The 26,236-nt window shown below is 39.0% G+C and overlaps 1 protein-coding gene across 1 annotated transcript in view; it reads left to right on the forward strand.

The window, feature by feature from the left end:
• Positions 1 to 912: 912 nt before the first annotated feature.
• Positions 913 to 26,236, forward strand: part of hcn4 (hyperpolarization activated cyclic nucleotide-gated potassium channel 4) — a 40,814-nt gene continuing 15,490 nt past the window's right edge. Inside the window, exons 1-4 of the mRNA XM_072465533.1 lie at positions 913 to 2,274; positions 13,195 to 13,618; positions 22,176 to 22,337; positions 24,680 to 24,898. Of these exons, the coding sequence (XP_072321634.1) occupies positions 1,574 to 2,274; positions 13,195 to 13,618; positions 22,176 to 22,337; positions 24,680 to 24,898 (1,506 nt within the window). The 5' untranslated portion in view covers positions 913 to 1,573. The remainder of the gene's footprint in view (positions 2,275 to 13,194; positions 13,619 to 22,175; positions 22,338 to 24,679; positions 24,899 to 26,236) is intronic.

Consider the following 26,236-nt stretch of genomic DNA (forward strand, 5'->3'; position numbering starts at 1 on the left):
GAGTGTAGAAACACGTTCTCACGTTCTCGCTACAGTTGATACTGTACTTTTAAAAATAACCATTCACACAAATAAATACATTACATAGATGTTTTTGGTAATTTGGTACAATGACTTGAAAGGACTTGAAACTCAAAGTAAAGGGCTTGGACTTGACATGGACTTGAGGCCAAAGACTTGAGACTTACTTGAGATGTGCAAAACAAGGACTTGGTTCCACCTCTGACAAAAGTAATTATCGGTAAAGACAATCCTTGGCTTTAAATTCACTTCTTGATTTGAATTGCCAGAGTTAAATCATGAAGCACTGAATGAACATGTGCTGGGGTTTGGTAAGTATGCTATTCAGTAAAGAGAGACGTCTCTCCAATTGGTTTTAGTTGCAGCATTCGAGTTGCTCATCTAGCTTTCTTATTGGATCAGCGCTTGAGAACCAAAACACCAAATGGTAGAATCAACAACTTGGCCATGTCAAACTTTTTTTGTAATTAAATAAGTCCACATCATATTTTTTGTCAGTAGCCTGTAAAGTAATATTTTATAGACACATAAGGTCGTGTTTATGAAATTTTAAATAAACAATTGCCACATACCCTATCTTTAACTCTTCTATAGCCGAACATGGTAGTCTAGTCTAGGGCATTCATAATGTATATGTATATGAATATAATGTACTGTATGTGTGTGTGTGTGTGTGTGTGTGTGTGTGTGTGTGTGTGTGTGCGCGTGTGCGCGCGCGTGTATGTGTGTGCGCGTGTATCTATGTACTAGTCGTTTTATATATATATATACATATAAATGTATATATGTATTAAAAACAACTAGTGCGTGCACACGCGCGGCGTTGTTCGACAGGTCTGTGCATGAATGGGACGCGCACTCGCCGCGTCTCTGCCTGGAGCCACAACTTGTAACATCAGGGGAGCATTTTAAGAATGGGAAGAGCATGGCTACCCCTTTAAACAAGGTGGGCTGAGCTTATTTTCAAGTCTCGCTCCTATGGCAACCTGACAGATCAGCATCATGAATATTCACAATTCGCCAAAACGCACTCTTGACTCTGGATCAATGATGTCAGCGGTCCTTGAGATGCTCCTGTTGGCTATGTTTTTCTTTCCCCCTCCAGCGACGTGTTGATGACAACTGCGAGACACCCAGCGAAACGGCAACCTCGCAAATGACCTTTCCCTCCACTCCGGTCCGGCGTCCGTCCGCGCGTCCCTCACATGTCACGCTAAGGTGACTTTCAAGCAGTTCATGCACTTTTGCGCACGATGTCCAAACGGCACAAACATTGAGGACACCTTGGACAACGGAACCGGCCGAACTCCACGTGAGGACGTACGCAGACCGTCAAATAGTTTAACAAAGAATAATAGATGAGGACGTCTGTCATGTTTGAGCGAGGCGACGGCGCTCCATGTCATGTGCAGGAGGCTTCCAGGGAGTCAGATTAGCTCCAAACTGGTGACTCTCGCACACAGAGAGAGGGGCACTTGGCCGGTGGCAACAGTCACCGCGGAGCTAGACAATTTGGATTTATTGCGTTTTCTCGGCCGTGTGTCTGACCGTCATGATGGACAGGCTCCACTCGTCCATGCGTAAAAGGCTCTATAGTTTGCCTCAGCACATTGGACACAAAGCATCTATAATGAGTGAAGGAGAAGACGCAGACAAGGACACGCGGAGGAAGAGTATGAGGATGAAGCCTCTGCCGTCGCCCACTTCTGGGGGAAGCTGCAAAGGTGTCATCACTGAGACCAAAAGTGGGGAGTCTGTGATCATGGAGACGGACATAGGGAGACCGCTGAAAAGCAGCTCGAACGGGGACTGCCGCAGGTTTCGCGGCAGCCTCTCCTCCATCACCAGCCGGCATGTGCACGACCCGGAGTCAGCGGAGGAGAGACGACTCATCACCGAGGGAGACGTGACCCCGAGCGAGGAGAGCCCGCCCGGTGCCATGGGTGATGGGCCACCGGATCAAAGTGCGCAAGCGGCCAGTGGTGCTGCTGCTGGCGGGGACAGTGGCGCCCACAGCAGCTCCCCTGAGCAGCAGCCCGGCTTTGTAAAGTTGGATGCCATGGATCAAATTTTACCAGATGATGATAGATTGTACCAGTCTGGTTTCATGCATAGACAGTTTGGAGCAATGCTTCAGCCTGGAGTGAACAAGTTTTCCCTGAGGATGTTTGGAAGTGAGAAGGCAGTGGAAAGAGAGCAGGAGAGAGTTAAATCAGCTGGATTTTGGATTATACATCCATACAGTGATTTCAGGTAAAAATCACACACATGAAAAAATTATCAAGGGCTCAGAACAAGTGCAGAACTGATGTGCTGTTCACAGGCCTGTTCAGTCACAATGGCAATGTTATTCTTTCATTCATCTTCCAAGTTCACACACACACACACACACACACACACACACACACACACACACACACACACACACACAGCAACAACAACAATAACAACACTGATCGAACAAACACTCACAACAATTTCACAACCTTTTAATGTATTGGCCACTATCAGGTCCTTGTTTGTTTGGTGATTTTACAATGAGTTTAAATACATTTTATAGGAAAGTGTAGGATAAATTTGTTATATCACATTGTTGTATGGTAAAATCTCTATTGTGCGTCTTAACTTCTCTTAAATTCCATTTGCTCCATAACATGTTTGATATTTACGTACTTTTGACCAAGATCTCAGAATTCTCAAGACTGTCACAATACCGTTAGTATTTTATATATATATATATATATATATATATATATATATATATATATATATATATTATATATCTAATTATTATTTTACATCTATTAATTTGTTTTATTTATTTCCACCCAGATGGTTGTATTTCACATGACCCTGTGCTCCCTCCCTCTATCACTACGGTAAATGTCATGAAGAATGCTGATTTGGGGCTTGGGGACACTGCTGTTACTCAAAGGTCAGCGATTTGGCACCAGTAATAGTTTTGAACTAACACTGTGTTCTTACCCTGTGGAAGTTTGTGCCCATGTTCTTTGTTTTGAGGGACGAAGAAATAGAACAGCTTTTAATCTTCTCTGCCTGTGGTTTTGCTTCTATTTATATAATTAAATAAACTAGAAAATGTTATCATCAATTTTAGAAATGAAATGCTTCTCTTTAAAATACACAAATAATAAATTGTACCCTTCTAGAAGCTTAGTCTCTGTGGCAAAAAATTGTATCAGAATCACAATCATCACTGAGCTGAAACCCAAAGAAATCTCCTCTTGTCAAATATATTGTATAGGGCTAAGGAGATGGGGGACGAGCAATAGCTTTACTTGGGGAAAAAGGCGGATTATAAATGGCATCATAATCCAATCTACAGCCTCATTCTGGATCCAAAGCTGAGCATCCTCCTTCATTTCATAACCAGCGACTTCTGCTGAGAAGATAACAGATGGAGACATTTTAACTTAACTATGATATAATCTTTCTGAGACAGTGTCAAAATTCCTAAAAAAAAAGGAATTGGTAAATGAGAAAATATAATGATAATTTTATTTATTAATGTTTTGCAAAAATCTAGATTATTGCAATATTGTAATATACTTTTAGCACAATCATTTCAGTTATATTAAAGCCAAAATGTGTATGCGCTTTTTAACTCTAAATTTTAATTTTAAATCAAGGCTAATTTATAAAATAATAATAAATAAAATCTGCCTTCTTGTTTCTTGTTATATTGATTATTGTTTCAGTCAATATTGCAATATTGTTACTTTTGTTACATTTATTGTGCAGCCATTGTCAAAAGAACAAGTAAATAAAATAAACACAAAACTACATCATGGTGATATAGGCTACTTTTGTCCAATCTGATTGATAGATCATTTTAGCAAATTAATACGGTTGTTTGGATTATACGCATTTTAGTCTGCAAATTAAATAACCAGAAATTTTCTTCTGTATTGTGCTGCTTTAATTATGGTTTTACTGGAAGAAACTACAAGTGTTGTATAAAATTAATTTCCAAATCAGAAAGTCATCTTGCATAGTGTCCTTTAAGTTCTTCTGTCACAGCAATAGTAATAGTACAGTGAAGGCGCTCTGATCATCAAGTGCTTTTTAATTATCTTGTTTTTCAGAGCTCAAGGGACTTAAAAAGTCTTGCACATTTCCCGGGGGATAGAACGAGGATGTTGTACATTTGGAAAGTTTTATAAGATGAAAGCTCTATTAAACTCATCTTCAAATGAAAAGGAGGAAAAGAGCCGGACCATTGGTCATCTGTCTGGGCTGTGTACAATCAATCATCTGAATCCCTTTGCAACCACACACATCCATTGTATGTGTAAATAGCATTATATTATTCTACAACTATGTGCTTAAAGGATAATCTAGAGTAATAGCTTTCTGTGTTTTTATACACATTGATATCAGTCAGTCAGATCACTGGTTTCATCTCCACGAGTTCAGATGGGTATGATTGATAGGTGGATTAGACAATCAGGGACATAGATGGGCCATTTATATAAATACAAACATGGCAATATTGCTATTTAAAATGAACAAAATATAAACTAATAGATCAACTCAATCCCAGAGGGGACAATTTGTGACCATTTATTCATTTTTATATCTTTCCAAAAGCATATACGATACCTCAGATTCACTACATTGTTTTAAATTACTAATCATTCTTAGTATTTTCCCCAAATTTATTTCTGCTTTTATTCAGTAGCACTTCAACAATTGCTATGATGTGGCCTGAAAGTGGGATGATCAAAATAGGCTGCGCTCATCCACAAATTTTAGATGACAAGAGATGATTATAGGTCAATTCATTTAATGGAGGGAGCCCATGGAGGATGCATGTGGGCGGGGGGTTGACAGTCATAGAGGGAAAATTAAAATTATGTGGTGTGTGGCCTGGCTTGACAAACAGGATGAAGGTGTAAACTCAAGCCCCATGAGGCGAACCTGGGAGGAGACTGTTGTAATTTTGTTCAGCTTTATGTATTTGGCATGCGGCCGCTCAAGTTTAACCTTGATGTAATCTTGAGGAGAGGTTATAATGATTGATAGAATGTCACACATTTAGAAAATAGCAAAAGTGCTGTGTGTGTGTACTTTCTGCTAAGTCCTTTATGTCATGCTATGGTTAATGCATTCTGGGCTTTGGACAAATGTAGTGTTGTGTGGACTTGCTGCTCAGCCACCCCCTGATCCCTCTGCTACATCATTTCATAATCTCTCTGGATGGATACACAGCCCCAATCTAGTTCCTCTGTTAACTCATAACGTTGTCTGTTTGAACTTAGGTTTTAGGTTTCTCGCATGGAGTGTACATGTGCTATTCACTCAACCACACAATGGCACACCCTTGTGTTTTCTTCTGTACAGAGCCTGACACTTTCAGCCTGGCTGGGTCCCATGAAAAGTAACACAACTCTCTAAGAGGGCATTTTCCATCAAGATCGGAATTGACAGCTCATTGACATAAGATTTTGTTGATGGAGACGTTTTTTTCTCAGGCACTTGCTATTTGTTACATCATTACAGTAAATAGATTGGGGGGAAAAGCAGATACAATGAATTTGTATGCAGTCTCCGACTGATCAACCATCAAGCACCAACAAGCAAATTAGGTAAGCCATAAACCTGGGTTGACACGGTAATTCTCACTATTTTAATATGGCTTAGCAGGATTTTCTGTGTTTTGTCAAGTCAAGTATGAAACGTGTCAAATGCCTGTTGCGCTTGTTCTCACATACATCTTTGAGAATGTGTCACAAACCAACACATTTAATTACTTATAATGTTTAGGCTTTTTTAAAACTCTAGACTATTTATGAATGATTGCTCAGCTCAACGCATACATACATTTATTTATGTCTTTGTTGATCTTCCATTTTTGTTATTAACGTTCTCCGCATCCATCTGTACAGAACAGATGCAGCCGGATAATGGCATTTTCCTACATAATCTCTCTGCAGTTCCCCATCAGAATGTATAGGAAAACACAGTGGGGTTTCCACTCAGAGTGACCACAGTCCAGCATGCTGTAGAAAGAACTCTGTGTGTGGCTGCCATGATTCACAGGAATTACTTCACTGGATCAATGTGTTTGGCCTGGTCCAGCACCATGCTGAGTGTCTAGAGGACTCAGGCAAATGGCAGGATTATAAGGCACAGCGCAGTGAGTGACAGATTGGTCCCTCTCTTTCTCCGGGATTGAGACTCCTGATTTATTGTCAGCATGTGTTGACAGCATGCCCTCTTTTCATCACCCTGGTTTTAGAATACCTGTGTACCTGCAAGGTGTAGTGATGGAACACTAAAAGTGTCTGTCTATATAACCCTCTATTTTCTTGTCATAAAGACTTGTGACAGGGCCAGTAATACTCCTGCCTCACTAACACACTTTATCTATATCAGTAACAAGTTCCCTGAAAATATTATTTTCTCTTTCCATGTGGAGTAACTATTAGCAATTAGCACTCCTGTTGTCTTACTAGGAGGTTGTGAGTGTGGTCTGGAAAACAAACTCTCTCTGGGTTGATAGTACACGACCTTCTTGTATGACTTACTGTGTATCACTAAAAGAGAGAGAGAGAGAGTATTTCCTATAAACCAGGGCTAGTCAAAGGGCCATGGCTTCTGGGCCGGAGATGCACAACATGACACTACTTTAACAATATTTCAGGTTGCACAGAATATGCCCAACACTCTTTCAGTAAATTGAGTTAATACACTAACTACTGATAGAATAGATTTTTGTGTGAAATAACATACAAACATTGCCCATTCAGGACTGAACCAGAATTAAACTAGGGCGAGACTTATACCAACCAGGTCTGAACCAGGACTAACCCTGAATCAAAACAAGTCTAAATCAGAATTAAACAAGGATTAAACCAAGACCAAACCAGGTCTAAACCAGTGCTGACCCAGAATTAAACCAGTGACCAAGATTATTATTATTAATTTGTATTATCTGGAAGATGGGTTTTGGGCTGGATTAAATCACTTGGAGGGCTTCATTTGGGCCTTATGTTGATTAGCACTGCTATAAACCTATATAAATCATTAACATCAATGCTTGCGTCAGAGCCGAGCTGCACAACGCCTTTTGTATTCACATCTTAGGATCATTCCCCGCTCTCCCGTCCCTTTGACGTGACCCTGTGGACCTTGTGAGATAACCAAGTGTCATGATAAAGCAGAGGCGCAATTAGTTGTAGGGTGCCATGTGCACTAGAGTGCAGAAAATACCTCCTGTTGTCGTAAGTTGCGTGATAAGGGATGCTTATTCTTTATCTTTCTTCTTTGAAACAGGCCTGCAGATCCACTCTTTCCTCTGACCTGAAGTTAACACATCAAACTATTAACCAACAATTTCATGTAGGCTCCCTCATCACTATTTATTCTCCTCTCGATGGCCTATCTGATCCAGCTGTAGTATTTGTTACTTTGAGTATAGACGATGACACTGGCATAATTCCAATCTATGATGTGGTTCACTAACAGTGGTCGGATAAGGCTGAGTTCAGTTTTTGTACTGCTCTCGTTCTTTCGTTTGAACATTCTTTCTTCCGTGTTCCAAATGGTCTTCCAGTTTCTCTACATATATTTGTTTGCATGATAGACCTGCAATCTCACGATCTGGCTGCTTGTTTTTTTCCCAAAATGCCATCCACGTCCCTTTTCCAGAGTCTGACCCTGCAGTCTATTGCTGCGGTGGTGATGGTTTGTTGTTTCAGTTCTTCCATAAAAAAAAGTCCTGATCATGACTCCCATGGAAAATCATTCTTTCTGCTTTGTATATTGTCCCTTGATATTGGAAATAAGTCGATGCGGCTACAAATCTCATTAGTATAATTGTCAGCTATTGTAAGTTTCATTCGTGGTCTTTTCTGAGTCTGTTTTGAAAAATGATTAGTGTGGCCTCAGTTTTGTGAACAGAGATACTACGCCCTGGGATATGAACATTTTATCTGGCTTTATGACTTTGTGTTTTAGGTCCTCTGCCAATTATTTTGAAATTTTACAGCGCTGATCCATGAGTCCAAGTAGATGTTTGATTATCTCAACAAGTCATTTGGAAAGGTTATAAGTGACTGCTCCAATGCTGTCTACAATAGGGCGGAGTCGTATACCTGTTCTGTGTATTTTTGGTATGCCATATTTTATCAGGGCTATATAATGGTTGCTGTAGGTATGAGGTGATTATGCCGTCCTGGAGAAAGCGTCAGACTGTAGGGGGCGCAAGCTTTCCCTAGTGTCAGGCACAACCATGTAAGCAGTCTACCAGCTGTATCACAACACCATCATGTGACATTTCTGAGGAAGGCTACAAGAAGAATATATCTGTAAAATTATCTGGACAGCCCCTATCCAGATAATTTAATAGATCCATGCTTCTTGTAGCCTTTCCACAGGTTTAAGCCAGTCCATTGGTACCGCAGTGAAAAAATCCTCCACAGTCCAGAAAGCATTTTTCCAATTGAGCGCAATGTAAGAACAAACTGCCGGTGCTCGGCCACCTGCAGCTTTAACAAAGGTTGGATTTTGTGATTTTTTTTTTGCCTATTCTCACATCATGAACCTTTTTCTAAGTTGAAGATCCTTCCATTTTCTTAAAAAAAAGCTCTGATTGGTCAGAGTGGTCACGCGTTCATGTGGGAGAATATCATTACTACGCATGTTCTGTGGAATGAGAACTACCGGATGTACAGCAGCTACACGCTAAATTCACTCAAAGCGGAAGAGGCGGAGAAACCCTGTTCTGAAGTATTGAATAGGATCAAATAAAACTATTTCTATTACTAAGGTATTTTAGATCAGTATTGAATTTTACAATTAATTAAATCTAAAATAATTATTTACATATCCCGTAGTATAACACTAAAGACCTGAAAAAATGCATAATACAGTCTTCTTTCAGGGAAGAACAGGCAGTAATGGCAATAGATAAACCAGGTAGGCTCAATAGGACACCACAATACTGTTATAATAATATATTACAACGTGACAGTAATGTAGTCATTCTAATGGCCACTAGCTAAACCCTTATCAAGTTGGAATAAGATTTTAATCGAAAAGACATTTGTTTATTATTCTAAATTATATGAAGTGTTCTCGAACGTAGAGCATTTCATTTTAGCCAATACCGCTTTTAATTACTGGCAACAATATTGTTTTGTGCCTGGACCTCGTTGCTGTTTGTTTGTGGTCAGTGGCTTGTGTAGTCCTTTCGCTGCGTTGGCTGGCTGGCTGCAGAGAATGCAAGAGGCTTATGGTGCTGTCAGATGTACTCTAAGGGTGACAACATGTTCCTGCCGTCCCTGGTCACTCACTGCTGAGCCAAGTGCTCTGTGGCTCCGCCCTCTGCCCTTTGCCCTGACCAGCCCACACTCATAATGCTCCCGCTGTCAATCTTATATTGTGGCATATTGTGTGTCTGGTATGTGTGGGCGCCTTTACAAATATTGAAAAATCTGTTTAATACTGATTTGATGACCAGGTCTCCTGCCAGCAATGTTCCTTTTGAGGACGTGGTGATGGCTCTGTGGCTCACAGTACTCTTTCCGTCATCTCCTCCTAATATGGAGCTTATAATTGTGTCATGTAGTATGGTCTTTCATAATTCTTCTGTGTCAAGGAATTTTTTCTTGTCACAATTCATAGTTGGTTATGTTTATCTTATTTTACTCAAACAATATGGCTCAGAGATGGCCAAAGAAACAGCTGCATTTTTGAAGGATCTTCTAGAATGCCACATTCACTCAACTTGTATTTTTAGAACAATGTTCTATGTCAAAGAACTGCTGCATAACTAAACACAGCAAATGGATCCATGCTATGTTTAGACATAGTGACCTCCATCAAGCGGCATCCCCAAACCAAAGTGAAGAAGAGAAATCCTGATAATGCTTCTAGCTTTAATAAACAATACCACACACATACAGCTTAGTACAGTAAGTATAGTTAGAAAACATGCATCCGGTGCAGCTTTGTGAACTGTAAAAGAATGGCATCCTGGTTCAGATGTTCCAAAATCAGACTGTTTACATTGAAAAGAAACAAAATGTGACAATATTCCATTTATCCTTCATAAAAACCAGACCCTAAATCCAAATATAATATATAATCAATTTATTTGTGCTTTTAATTGGATGAAATCTGGTATATGAGAATACTGTAATTGCTTTTATTGTATTTTATTTACATATTCTTTCTATATGTAAATAAATACATCATACATAGAAATATTTAACCAATCAGTCTAATCCCAGCCTCCTATTGAATGTAAATCTATTTAATCTATTTTGTAACTTGAATAATAATAATGCCTTACTCTTGTAACATGTGTTACAGGTTTGTAGAAGCCACTCAAAGGGCTACACTGTTGTCACTACTCATTCATTTCACACAGTGTTTGTGAACAACCTCTGTAGCCACAGCTGCCCCATGGTAGACTGACAGGAGAAAGGCTGCAATTTTGTGCTCCCTGACCACCACCAATCAATCTCACACAGCACTTTCGCATGAGGTAAAGTAGATTAAAAGTATTGCCTAAATCGTAATCCTAAACTACAGAACTCGGTCCTTGTGTGAACCGAACCTCTGACCTTCAGGTTGAAGGACAAATGTTCTTACTATTGAGCCATTGTTTTAATTTTGTTCTTAGAGGTTCGACTACCCTTTTAGGGTTTTGTTCAAACATAAGAAAACTTACTTGTGATTGGCTCTATCTAAATATAACTCCACTTGAAAACAGGCTGAAATGGGAGAAACCCTTTTACTTTGAAGCATTCCAATTACTGTCATGGTGCCTCCTGTGCAGCAGTCGTGAAGCTCAGATGTGTTGCTGTATATTTATGTACAAAACACTACACCGTTGACTGTCAGGCTGTGAGTTGTAAGAGCAGTTTTATATAAGGCAACACATCCATGACTATGTGTATGTAGAGGACGATGAGACTTGACATCACCAGAAGCAACAATGAAAACAGCTAGAATATACACAATGACTTTTGTCCTTGTTTTGTATATATCATCATCAACTCTGTCTATTTTGACTGGATTTTTGAGTCAATAATAGACACTCAAACTTGAAACACCTTCTTACTCGGAGCAGTGTCACCTTTACCTGCAACCACCTGCTTCTCTTACCATACTGTGTGGAACATTCCAGGCAACGTAACATCTCCACCCCCCACCAGAATAGCTACATCGTCATAGTGCACCTTTAAAGGAGATTTATTATTCTTTTTATAGCTTTTAGCTATCTAGATCCAAACTCTAAAGTTATTATTGTTTTCCCATCTCATTTACTGTACTCTTTGAAGTTATTTGTGTTTGAGTGATCTATTCTCCTGCAATCAATCCTGCAACTATTGCTCTGAAAAGTCCTCTCTTTCCCAACCCTTCCTACTCACCCGCTGCTCTTAACTTACTTTGTTTTCAGATTTATTTTTTATTCTTTATTTTGCTTATGTAGATGTTGAACAGTGGGTGACAGAGCTGCTTTTTTTCTATTTAAAACAAATAATTGATATCCTCTTTCGGAGGTGTTCAAACATTCCATTAGTGGGCGCTCCACTCCCTCATAAGCCGACTGTATAAAAGTTTGAGGGAGAAATCCTAGTTACTAATTGCCTGAAACTCACATTAGTCCCACTCAAATTGTCTGTTAAAAATCAAATGCCTAAAAAGGACCATGATCACAGGCTCCAGAGAAGGTGCTGATTATGGTGAATGAATTTTGCGTTTTTCTTCAGTTTTCAGACCATGTACATTGTGTCACATTGATTACATCCTCTATAGACTTACATGCAGTGCCCACGGTCTTTTCCGAATCCGAGTCATTTTCCGAATATGAGTCAATGCTAGTCATTAGCTTGACAATATTTTCATTATTTAGATAGCAGAAACGGTTGTTGTCTGTTTCAGTTGTAGCCTTAGTTCACCAGTCATTTGAGGTAACTTGTAGACGGTTTCATAACATTTGTTGAGCTCATATCTAATTCAAAATAAGTATGTTATGTTTAGCATATTACATATTTTTCCACCTACGTCTTGGCAAGGTTTGTTTGCTTGATATAATTTTGATGCAAATTTGGCACCGACTTACCCCCTTATTCATTTGGATCCCCATACTGCTCATCCAGGGGTCCTTCAAAAATACTGATACAAATAAATTCTGAAAATTTATAGATTAGATTAGAGATTAGAGATTGCCTTCACAAATTTGCCATATTACTATTATAGATTAAAGTCTGTTCAACTGACAACAATCAAGTCATTGGGTTTGAATAATGGCACCTCTTTCTGAAGCCAGTGTGAAAAAAAATGATTTCACTTTTGTTGATTTATGCTGAGGTTGAATTCTATGCCACTTTCCTGCAATAGGCCCAGTAATGACAAAGATATTAAACATAAAGCAGGTCACAATCTATTATCCGATTGTAAAACTGCCAAATTCTACCAAATATTCTGAGCTTCATTTAGGGATTCTGATCACAAACTATAACCATCTCCGTGCAGGGTCTCCATAGAGACACAATCTGACTGCCCTTAGCGTCTGTCCTTTGAATGGCACACAGTAAGAGAACCACATTATAGACTGGAATTATGCCACGTCTGTCCTTTGAATGAGAATACTTAAATCCTATGTAAAAAAACAAAACAAAAACACAAGAGCCATGTTCACAACCATGGCAACCAAGGAACTTTAAGTCTATGAGTATGATCGTGTTAACCAAGTCCCTTTGGCTTGCACCTGTTGCATGATTATATTTTCAAGATTCACACAAACAAAGATCTTTATTCCTATGTAAGGTAAGGCAAGGAAAGTTTGTTTGTAGAGCACATTTCATACACCAGGCAATTCAAAGTGCTTCAGAAAACAGGAAAAATACATTCAAATCACAAACAAATTACAGCCCATGCATTAAAATAAATGCATTAAAATCACAAAGAAATTACAGACAACATACATAGCATTCCAGACACTCTTTCCCATATTTATTTGACATTGCCAGCATGACAGGTGTCTCCGGGATGGACACCTCACTTTTAGATTGATTCTTTACCATATCAACGCGCTATCTGCAAAATGTACCGGTAACTCTGAGCTGAAATGCATTGAAACTATATCAATGTGTTCATTTTGTTGACGTATTCTTCTCTTTCTGTCGTCTGAAGGTTTTACTGGGATTTAACCATGCTGCTGCTGATGGTGGGCAACCTGATCATCATCCCAGTGGGCATCACGTTCTTTAAGGACGAGAACACGCCTCCCTGGATCGTCTTCAACGTCGTCTCGGACACTTTCTTCCTCATGGATCTGGTTCTGAACTTCAGGACAGGTATTGTTAAAGAAGATAATACGGAAATCATCCTGGATCCACAACATATAAAAATCAAATACCTGAAGAGCTGGTTTGCTGTGGACTTCATCTCTTCCATTCCCGTAGACTATATATTTCTTATTGTGGAAACAGGCATAGACTCGGATTTTTACAAGACTGCACGCGCCTTACGGATTGTCCGTTTCACCAAGATTCTCAGTTTACTGCGGCTGCTGCGCCTTTCCCGACTAATACGCTACATCCATCAATGGGAAGAGGTAAGAAAATGTGTATTATTTCAACAAGTTGCTCACCTAATGTTGTCTCACCTGCTTGCTTGTTAAAAGGGTACTATTACTATGATACAAGGTCACTTTTGTTGCCATTATTGCTATATTGTGTTTTCTATTTCTATATACCTCAATTGTAGTGCATAAGATAATATTTGTATGCATCACATATCAATCTACAACAATTTATTTCTACTATAGCGGGGAATTCCTGTGCAGCATCTGAAGGGCCTTTTCCCTGCATGCCTTAAAACAATTATCAGTTTTTCCCCCTCTACGTCTGATTGCATCCCCCTCGACAAAGTGAAGAGACTCTCTCCTGTACCCCAGTCACCAATGGGTTGATGAAGCATGCTGCTGATTAGCATTTTTCTCTGCATGCTCATCCAGCTAGTCTAGAGAGGCAGTGCTGCAGAACAAGTATGATTATAATTGCAGCGATAATTAGCAAATCTATCAATTCACTCACCGGATGGGTCTTACATTTGATTCTTGCCAGTAAAAAGTGCAAAGCAGAGAAGTGGTGTCTGAATAGTAGAGTTAACAGTACATAATGTGTTAATGAGCTATATCATTAAGGCTATTGATGGTGCATTTTGTCGATTTAAATGATCTGATGCATTTATTTTGTGCCTAGTATGATGCGCATTTTAGGCTGGGCAAAATAATATGTCTGTTTGCCGTAACCCGACCGACCCGGTATAAAACTAGCTGACTGGGGGGAAAAAAATCTGCATTTTGTAAAAAAACAAACAAAATTATTTTACTTTTCAAATATTTCGCCGACTCACCGTCTGGTTTTTCGAAAAGCGCTGTGTAGAATAATTTTATAGCGCTGGTAAACCTATTTTTCATCCCAAGGGACAAATAACACAATGTGCAACGCATATGAGACTTCATTTTCCTCCACATGCTTCTGTATTAAACAGACCATATTGTCTTTTACCTGTTGGTTTGACTCTGTCAGCGCCACTGGCCTGGCACCACTCATGGTGTAGCTTCATTTAAATTTGACTTACGCATTGCATTCTGGGTGGGAACCACGCCCAGCAGCGTCATCACAACAAACATGGTGGCGCCCTTGTCCCCCGCATATTCCCCCGGTATAAAGGATAACGGCGTACAAAAGGTCGATTGAAATATCTTAAAATCTGGAGATTTAGTCTCCCGATCGGGTTGATTTTCCGTCATTGACTGTTGAAGCCTGACCCCTGGCGGTCACTCCAAGTCAAAAAATGGCAAAATTTTGATACTTTTTTTGCCTTCAAAGTAAAAAAAAAAAGAATTTACCTACCGACCGACCCACTTGAAAAATGTTGGGTCGAGTTACAGCAAACAGACATTTTATTTGGGGTAGCCTTATCTGCAAACATATGTGTTGCATTTTCCAAGGTCATAGCGGACAAGGTTACGGTTGGGTGTCAATGTCATCAACTGATGTTTAGTGACGAAACACTTCCTTTTCATGTCCAGGCCTGTAAGTGGTATGTTAAGTGCACTAAATCTTCAACATTTCTCTATTTGGGCTGCTCTTCAATTGTTTTAATGGATACAGCTGTGTAATGCTGTACGATTACAATGATGAGTTATGATGTGGCATACATTGTACATTAAGAAAACATTGCATTGTTTGAGTATTCACCTTTGCAGTAGAAACTTGGCTGCAAAGGTCTGAGTAGTGGAAATTACTGTATAACAAAACACTTTCCTTCAGAGTTGACGATTAGTGTCCTCAACTAATTCAGTAGTCGAGCAAATGTGTTAGTCACACAGTTTGAAAAGACAGAAGCCCCAACGGGACCAGTTCAGTGTGTGTTATTACGATTGGCAAGAGTGACTAAAGGACAGCGTTCCAATATCCCTGGACCCACTGACTTTTGAACACCCTCGTGCTTATCAAAATCAGCACTTAGAGAAGAACAGTGTGTGGATACATTAATCATGCAGCGTCTCTGTGATGGCATTTCAAAGAGAAAAAAAAAAAAAAATTAAATGAATCACTGAGGGAGAATCTTTCACCACCCTGACCCACTGTGGTGCATGTTCCACTCATCCCCCGAGTGGACCAGCCCATTTCAAACAAAGTGCTGTCAGCGGGCTGTCAAACATGAGATAAATTAGCAGTAATAACAATGAAATATTTCTTATGAATAATTTCACCTTACTAGAGATAGGCATCTGTTTGAGCTTCATTAGAAAAACAGCCCTAAATTATAGTGACAATATTACCAAACGTGTATGTTGATTAGATTTCAATTTTCTTTTTTTCATAGGACCCAGTTGTATAATTATAGCAATAATTAAACAAATAAAAATACTGAAAATAGGAATGACTTGCTGAGGAAAGTATCTTAAACTTTGACAAAGACAAAGTAGGGCAGAGATGACTTAAGCCTCTCTAAATAACTCGACAAAGAGAGGAGACAGCTGCGTTTTACATGTTTCATGTGCCACTTTGGGCGTGGTGCGCTGATGAATTCTATTAATCTGGATGTGTGAAAAGGCCAGTTTTCCCTCCGCCTCATAGAGATGCAACCTCTCACAAATGTCACCCGACATCGTGGAATAACTTTGTCGAAGATCACACCTGACCGACCTTTCGACTTTTACTTTGATGGCTACAGTTTTAATTCATTTGTCTCTTTTTTTGCTAAATACAAACCGATTTTATGTTAAAATGAAGATTAAATTTAGTTGAAAAGAAAGTTAAATATAACAGCTCAAATGTATTCAGTGTGTTATTGTTTGATCTGCTGGAAGTGAGAAGTTGTGAAGAGGACACTTCTTGTGGGACGTACAGAATACAGTTTAATGAACTGTCGGATGGTTAATGCCTTGTGTGAGTGATGCGGTCGGGGAACAACGTTTAGAACCCTTCTTGCACACACTGACAACTTTTCAGGATTTTGACAGTCAAATGTTTCTCTACGATGTATATAATATGAAATTCAAAGCCCAGCCATGTAAGAAATTAGCCAAACAAATTAATAATAAAAAAGTAGCTGGTCTCTCTCCACAGACCACTGAATTGTGACTTTTCTTGGCGAAGAGTCCGCCATCTGCTTGTCTCCATGGAGATTGGTCAGATTTATTGAGGATTGACTTTGCAAGAGACAAAATTGTATGCTAGACCGGAAATTTGTCAAAAATAACATCAGATAAGAGGTAAATAATAAAGTCCCATCATAAGTTAGCAGTATAGTTATGCAAAAGAGACATGGAAAACATCTACGATTAAAACAAGACCAGGTTTAGAAGACAATTTATGTTTTCTGGTCTTGCTAAGTTGTTCTTACTTTGCCTCTGATATTCCAAGTATTTTTTCTTACTTGTTCACATGACTTAAGGATGGTTATTTGTAAGTGGTCAGAATTACATCCATACATACCAATAGCTTAAAAGTATTTAGAGACACTTCAGATGTTTGTAAAGTAATACTTAAATTAATAGTGACTTTTTTAGACTCGTGCACATATCAACCCCCACAAAAAGACAAGCTCCTTACTTAAGGCTGATTTAAACATGATAAATAACTCCTAACGTCTGACCTTGTCCTCTTCTAAACCAAAAACTTGCCTGGATATGACTGACCTAGTTGTTTTTGCTCCAACTGGTGAAGATTAGTGGCAGTGTACATCTCATTAACCTACTGTACTGATGGCAAGTACAGGATTTTAAGTGAAAAGTATGTAAATGTTTGCCAACTTAATCCATTCTCCACAATACCCAATGTTTTGAACCAAAAAAATTAAATAATAGATTTCACATAAAAAATGGCATGAAGTTTATATTGATGGCACAATAAAACATTTGCATTTTTTGTAGTTCACGTGATGCCAACCGGCCACAGAATCATTATATTTTTTGGGAAAACAACAACACGCGCTCACACTGAAATAATTTTATTCCCGTTGCCCCTGATAAGTAGTGATTGAGTCTTATTTATCCTCACAGCCATTTTGGACAGAATGTGTTGTTTACAAACAAGAGGTTGCTGTGCGGCGGCGGCGGCTACATGCCAGTGATAACACAGTCGCGCATAATGACAGTCAACACGGCGTGCACAGAGCCACGCGCATCCCCGCATCCCCCTCTTGTCACTCTCCCATCAGGATATAAATACCACTGTGACCGGATATTCTGCTCATTGGAGTTGTCTGCTGTTGACAAACCAGAGGCTTGGAGGAGGTTAGTCATCCTGTTAAATCAGATTCAAGGCAGTGCACTAATGACTAAGCTCACAGGGCTTCCTCTCATCTTCACTGATGCCTCACACACCGCTGCACTGACTCGCCAACAAATCTTAGCTTCCTCTGTGGAAATAGTGTCTGTCAGACTGTCTCAGGGGGGCACATAGAGGAAAGCGGTTCCCACTCTGTGCAGTGTTACGGACCCTTCTTTCACCCAGGAATGCCACGGTCCCTCAACGACACTTCAATTAATATGTGTTTCCCTTTCCATGCAAAACAAGCTAAACAAAAAGACAGTTCCCTCCTAAGACACCAGACCTCATGAGTTAATGTTCATAGACAGGTCTTGTTGTGGAAAAATACAAGAATTAGATGGATTGATTGTTTGATTCACACCTTTTTGTTCCCATTGGGTTGCTACAGTTAGCATTATTACATGGTGCTAAATACTCTATTCAGTAGAAGTCAGCCATAATGGTGTCCCTTGGGTTAAAGAAGAGAGAATATGTGTATTTTTCCACTCAGTAAATCTATACAAAAATATTTAAATCTGCTTAATCAGGTAATCAGCTCTCCACTCATTGCCTGGATGCTCTTTTAAAGATAAGAAAAGCGGGAATAATAGATTTAATGGGCTATTATGAAGCATACAATAAGGCTTTCCAGTGACAGTGACAGGTCCTCAACACTCTGAATGAGCTGCTTGTGTGATATGAATACCCGCGGTGGATTTTCTTTAAAACACAATTACAGTGAAATGTGTAATCCTGCACAAACCCAATGGAAGGGAGCAGAGAGAGTCTTCTTGTGGCTCCAGCGCTGCAGGCCTGTTTAGGCAGATGATGGAAGGCTATTCCCTGTGGTCCAGTCCCAGTCCTGCTTCACATTCCACACTTCTACCGTCCGCCATGACACTATGCACTGTGTCACATTCTGATCAGGCTTACTCTGAATCTCACATGTCAGGTGATCAAGAATATGCTTCAAATTTCACAAGGGCAGAAGACAAGTCAATTGACATGTTCTGCCTTCTTTGGATGTTCAAAATAAACATTTCATTACATTTTATTATGCAGAAATAAACTGATGTAAACTCTAAAAGTAAAGGTACAACCTGTGCATTGAAAGCACTTAAGAATTTATTTTTAATTTTCAATCAAATTGGAACTAATTCTAAATAAATACATACAAAATACATGTATTTAGTTTTTTAGCTTATTTTTGGCAAATTATGGTAATTAAAACATCTTTATCCTGAGCATTTTTTTCTTCTTTCTGATTATAGTTGTAGTTCTGGTGTAACACCACAAATGAAGAGGGAAAAAGTGTCACAACTTTTGTATATCCCCTGTCCTCTTGTATGTGGTATTTGCCACCATGCTAGCGCATTCATCATCATTAGTTATGCAGCGTGTTGCTAACAGCAGCTGCCTGAGTGCAGTGCTACTCAGGCAGCTGCCCAGACACAGGAACTGTGATGCTGTTCCATCAGCATCATGGGACATATGTGTCTGCTCTCTCACCTGCAGTGCTTTTCTCACTCCTGTTCTACCTATGCACAGGCTCAGCCTTGGCTGCGACATACACTAGACCAATCCTGTAATAATACATATAGTGTGACTGTCTTTGCAGTAATGTCACATTCAATTTGTATTCTCTTCTACTTGTATTTATCTTAAATTTACCGGTCTAGAGCCGAGATTATTCAAGATATAGCACCACTTCTATATTTTTATAATTAATGCCAACAGTGGCCTTCATTTTACAATTGTCGTTTCATCGCTTGTGATCTCTGAATTGAGAAATGATCACATTCATCTGGAAGCTAGCTTCATTTGATCCTCTTGTTTGCAGAAAAGATATGAGGACCTGTCTCTCCCCTCATCAACTGGGCCATGCTCATCCCACTGCCAGCCTCCCGATGTTGGCCTTTCAATTCGAGCAAACTAGTCACCAATATATCATCTAAAATGTGTTGCATAGAAGAAGTGCTCAGACGTCAGTGGGCATGTATGTGGTATGTGCAATTGTGTTTTTGAAATAACAGCAAAGCCTTTGCTGCGGGACTCGTGCAGATGTCCCTTGCACAGTTAGTGGCACAAAGGTCCATCCTTTTGTCCCCTGAGAGTCATTTTTACAGAACAGAAATATGATTTAGAGGCTCCTGGTTAACACACACACACAACACACACACACAAGTTTCATATAAGATATAATATTACATATTTATTTGATGTATTTTTTATTTGTAAAATGCTGTGTTTTCACTGACCCCTGAACTGGCTTCTTCTTCTTCTATCCAGGATTTTTACAACTAGTATATTTATTTAAACTGCTATAATAAAACTGCTTTTTTACACTGATTGATATTGTACATGATAACATGTTTTATGCATGGCTTACTTTTGCATATTGCCTTAGGGTAAATATTTTACTGGAATATAAATTATGTAAATTTGCTTTAAATCACTTTAAATGTAACCTATTTTTAATTAGCATCAATTTCCTCTAAATTAAATATGGCAAATCAAAAATATATCCGGCTCAATGTAGGTGATGGAACGCAGTAGCTCATTTATTATTTACTCCTGATTGAATTAGAAGTACATTTGGAATATTGGAATGGTATTTTAGCATCACTCTGGCTTTTGTGTCAAATGTTTTATCAGTTTGTATTAGAAAACATGACTTATTTAGAACAAGGTCATAAACGCAAACAGGAGTGTGGAAAATGAACAGAGTGAGAAAGGTGCATCTGTGTGGATGATTCAGCCTAGGTTACAATAGAGTGCCCAAGGCTAAATGTTTCTGCCCGAGATAGAGAGAGGAGATGACAATGGAAACGTAAGTGAAACAGATCAGAAACAGACAAAAGTATAAGTTTTCAAAAAATCAAAATGAATAAAAATGCATAATGTGAAAGAGTCAATCTATTTTAAGGTTTTTCTTCCAAACTCTTTGTGCATCCATGATTACATAAAACACTCAGATATTTTAGTGGTTTGACCTCATTTCAATTCATTAATACATTTATATGTCACAGTTGAGAAATGTGTTAAGGCAGCTCCTAACACACTGGGTACTCTTACAAGGCCGGATAAAATCAGACAACTAGAACATAAATGACTAATCAGATTTGTGTGTGTGTGTTTACATTCACAAAATAAATCTGACCACCAGCAATCACTGGTGACGTGTGTTTGTAACAGTAATTAAGTTAAAAGTAATTGTTTTATTTAGAAGACACAGTACAATGGATTCAATAACGATAACACATTTTCAAGTTTGATCACTTGATTAAAACATCTGAACAGGGGATTAGGTGGTGAAATAATTTGCAACATTTCTCATCAGTTCATGTAGTTATTAAGCCTTTTCTCAAAAAAAAAATAAAAAACTCTTTGTGAGCACGAAAAAAATTAAACAACAAAATATGACACACAAGCAGAGAAAATGGCCTCAGCAGAGAGTACAGACACAGGCAACAGTGTAGAGTGTGGTGTTGGTGTTACGTAACCTAACCCTAACCCTAACCCTAACCCTAACCCTAACCCTGATCATCAAATGTATTTATTTAAATTATGTATTTTTTAACCTTTTAGGATTTAGGATTTTGAACAGTAAATTTCATCATGTGAATTATTTCTAATGTTTGAAAAAAAACATCTAATTTTTGTCTTTGCCACATTAGTTTGCTGTTTTTTGCACATTTGTTCTTGTCAAAACCTGCACAGAAATAAATCTGATTCCTCACTTTAATATTCAAATAACGTTATGTACTATCAGATGTTTTGTTTGCACACAAACATAGCCACTGATAAAGAACAGATGGATAACAAAAAATTGTCCAAGCAAACTAAATCAAAGAATACATAATGACAAAGACTAAAACATAAGATTAAAAGTAATTCAAAAAGTCCATCTCTTTCTGAGTGCTTGCATAATGAAGTTCAAGCAGAGCGGCTCCTCCACTGTGCCGTACCGTTAATGCATTAGGCTGAGTGGCTGATGATGAAACTGACTCAGCAACATGGGACAAAAAAAAAAGCACTTGTCTCCTTCGACTAACTATTCCCACCGGGTTGTTCCTTCCACATTCACAGCTGCACCTACAGGCCCAGTCTGCGAACAGGCTGTGGCTTTTAGCTCTCTTTCGCTCGTCACACATTTCCTACAGCGCCAATCCCCCGCGTGCGTGACGTGATCCAGTACAAGCACAAGTCGCTCAGATGGTGGTGTGAGGAGGCAAATCTCCCCCGTGGCCTCGTGCACTTTCCAATCTGACAGAGATTTGAGCTCCAGATCTTAACCCATTTCCTGTTTGCTGTTTTCTTCTCCCCTCTGCTGTTTATTAGATCTTCCATATGACCTATGACCTGGCCAGCGCCATGGTGAGGATAGTCAACTTGATTGGCATGATGCTGCTGCTGTGTCACTGGGATGGCTGCCTGCAGTTCTTGGTGCCCATGCTGCAGGACTTCCCCCCTGACTGTTGGGTGGCCAAAAACAAGATGGTGGTAAGTTGGGTGCTCAATGTATTTGTATTTATTAATCTAATATTTCAGTGTCAAATATTGAAGTAAACAAATAGTTCAAAATTGCTATATTATTACAGGGTGTCCACAAGGTTTTAAAAAATATTGAAAGTTGATACATTAATTTAGCTTTACTATTGACCATGGAAATGATTAAAAAGTCTTATTCACAGTGTTATGAGTCTTATTTTATTTGTTATTATTTCACAGCCCTGGGAAAACCAAAGGCAAAAAGGCAGGGTGTCACAGTCTTTACATTGAACTGAGTTTTACTTCAAGCTCTCTGAATAATATACCATGCGCTAGAATAAAGTATATTATTTAAATTATATTTGATATATAATTCAGATATAAACATTTGACTTTGAGATGCTAACTCATTGTAATTCCAAAATCAGATGCTAATCCATACTAAAACTAGTTTCAAAAGTAGATATTTTATTATTTGAATTGATTGGTGTAATCCCTCTTTTGTCCAGAAGTGCTCGATCATCTGGAGACTGCTTTGGAAAAAATAAATATTGTTTTGTTTCAAAAACAGTGTCGAGAAAACTACACCTTTTTAAATGATTTTTTTTTTATCACACAAACAGGAGAAAATGTAACATTTCCTGACCAGTTTTAGAATGACCTTGAGCTTTATCGGAACTAGTCCACATGGTGATATAAAGAAAGTACTACAGTATTGCTTTCTGCTGAAAATTACAGTCTTTTGTATACATGTATATTAATATTATACAATCACTGTAGTATCAGAGTCGGTAAACATCATGAGAAATCTCATATTTACAAAATGTTTATGAAATGTGCTCTTTTTTGATTAATTCGTTTTATTAGTTTTATTATTAGTATTATTTTAGCAATTGCTGGGTTTCAGATGACATCACAACATTCTATAGAATTAAAATAAATATCATCATCTATTTTTTGACGAAATATAGCCAGTTGTAGAATCTAGTCACTGACAGAAACGATCAGGTTCAACATTTATGAATTTACCTTTTAAATAAATAACAGCATGTATTTTATAGGACACCAGGCCCCTACTTCATTATTTCATGTCATTCATAAGTCGTGTTTTTTGTTGTTTTCTTTTCCCTTTTTCTGATAAAATAAATTCACTTTTGTATATCTTTTTTCTTCTTAAGATATTGCACTTGATCTATATTGGTTGACTATCGGCCGTCATTATGCTTTGAAAACAGCTGATTGTATGCAGCGTCACCTCTGTGTCCTGAGCGCGATTCATAATACAATACCCGTTATTTGCCTGTGGATAAGGATTATGTCACGTCCGATGTTTTGACACAACCTGCAGCTGGTGGCGTTAACGCACTTCCAGTATAATCTGATTTACTGTCAGGTCGGTCGCGGGTCTCGTAAAGCCTGCCGCTCCTAGCAATGAGCGTTGATTAATCATTTGCCAATAAATCAGCCGTTACATGTAGCCTTAAAGAATGCGTCTGGAGTGGCGTCCAAACAGATGCCTGGTCAATACACGCGTCAATAAAGTAATGTGGTGCCTTTTGTTCTTTGTTGTCAGATATTGAGTGATGCACACACACGATGGAATAAAAAAAAACTTAAAAGGATTTATTAACCGCAATTTCACAAGCCCTAGTGTGATAGAAATAGCTTTTTTTAGGCAGCCACAGCTTGAATGAAAGCCTTCTCACATCCAGGTAACTGTTTTCTGCGTATGGAGTTGTTCTCATTGAAGGACTCAGTTATGCTTAGTTTGACCTTGATTGGAATCATTACCAAGATTATTTTTTTTAAACGGTAACTGTCCTATCCGTCACTTCTTACCTTTTAAGGAACGGACTAATAAAATCACTATCTCACAGGCTTTTCCACTGTGGAAATGAGTTTCAAAGCAATTTGGACATGTCACCCCCAGGAGAGAGTTGATATTGATTTGCCATGAACCACCATTGGGATCCAAAAGGAAAAGGCCAATTTATCTACTACAAATGTGAAAACTCTGAGAGAAATCACATATTTCTAAAAAGCTGACCTAGTTTGTATCACGCAGGCCTCCAGTGTCTGCCGCCTTATCTACACATTCTCAGAGCTATGCTTTAGGCGGCTGCCCAACTCCCGGCTTTGTCCGTGTTCTGTAAATTTGTAAATCGTGAAATGCATTCAGACTATTGGTTTACTCTCAGAAGAAGAAATAATGTGTGAAACGTCTTTGGATAAAACTATTGATATAGTAGTATATAATAGTGGCTTTTATGAGATAGATTTATGAGATGAGAAGTAAGATTATTATTGCGATTGTCGTCTCCTAACGCGTCTGTTTGTGTTAATGCCTTTTGCAGAACGACACGTGGGGACAGCAGTACTCCTACGCACTTTTCAAAGCTATGAGCCACATGCTGTGTATTGGGTATGGCATGTACCCCCCAGTGGGCATGACAGACGTGTGGCTCACCATCCTCAGCATGATTGTGGGCGCTACCTGCTACGCCATGTTTGTGGGCCACGCCACCGCGCTAATCCAGTCGCTGGACTCATCTCGACGGCAATACCAGGAGAAGGTAGGTCCTGAAAAAAATCATTATTGTTGGGTTGGAACTGTTGTACATCGGAATAGAGTCAAGGATACAAGATGGATATTATGTATTTGAGGTAAATATGGTTTTGCTGTAGATGGCTAGAGGTAAAAACAGACTGAATGTCTGAATAATTGTATTGTAAAGGGCTCCGTAAAAATGTAATATTTCTGTTCATAACAATGTTACAACCAAAATATGTTTAAGCCATATCCACCAAGTATAGACAAATAAAACAAGTCAGTTAGTTAGTCATGGCGAGTGTATGTGCTTATGCCTCTTAGCTATTTACTATTTTTAAAAAGTAACTACAATCTCAACAGAGCCAGGGTTGCCAGTGCCTTAGGGATCATCTCAAAATGGGTTGAAGCTGAAAAGACTTAATTTTTTTCGTCTCTCTCTGGACCCCATCCCCCCCCAAAAGACTTAAGACTGGCTTCACATAAAATTTTACGCGTTTATAAAACGATAGTAACTTGATAGACCCTGCTCACATCTAGTGAACATCCCTGAACATCCTTTGGTAATTTTATATTTAGAAGTTATGAACTCTCCAAATAATGTCACCTGTCGCTCATGTTTGTTTACTAAATCCACATGGTCCACGGGCCCTAGGGGCCCTACGGCACATCCCATTCAACCCAAACTGTGAGATGACCACATTGAGTCTCAAGCTCCGCTCCCCGCGCGGGCCACGGTGCATCGTGCTCCCCCGTACGCACTCCCCGTATGCGCCGTGAGCGCAGCGCTCGCCGTACTCCGCGCACGCACTCGCCGCCTAATGTTGGCCTAATGCTCGTTGCTGAGAGAGTCTTTTAGCATTTCAAAACAATTACTGCCACAACAATGTATTGAAGCTTCATAGCAACAAAAAGACGAAAAATATTAAGTCTTTTCAGCTTCAACCCATTTTGAGATGATCCCTTAGCCTGTATAAAGAGTTTTTCTCCTTCTCAATATGTGGCCATGCCTCATGTTCAGCTCAGAACTAGAATTCACTTGTGGAGCTGCAGAAGCTGCACAAGCACTGATTCATGATTGGTGCAGGCACTGGACTTTAGCTAGTGACCATTCAGATCAAAGAGGGGACTATTATGTTTAAACCAACTGGATGTCAGCATTGTCAGTGGCAACCCAAACGAGAGACTCATTTGAGACTCATTCTGCTTTCTGATTGGGGAATCTGCAAATGAAAACATTAACAACTCGGCCAACATGTCCAATGAATTTTCAATTAAGAATAAATCCACCCTACAATTAGGTTAGGTTAGGTGTCTTCATTCGTACTCTTGGGTAAATTGGTTTGCAATGATTAAGAGACAT

The sequence above is a fragment of the Eucyclogobius newberryi genome, unplaced genomic scaffold (genome assembly GCF_026437365.1).
Source record: "Eucyclogobius newberryi isolate DKJ021-1_F unplaced genomic scaffold, fEucNew1.0.hap1 SCAF_5, whole genome shotgun sequence".
In the NCBI taxonomy this organism is placed as follows: Eukaryota; Metazoa; Chordata; class Actinopteri; order Gobiiformes; family Gobiidae; genus Eucyclogobius; species Eucyclogobius newberryi.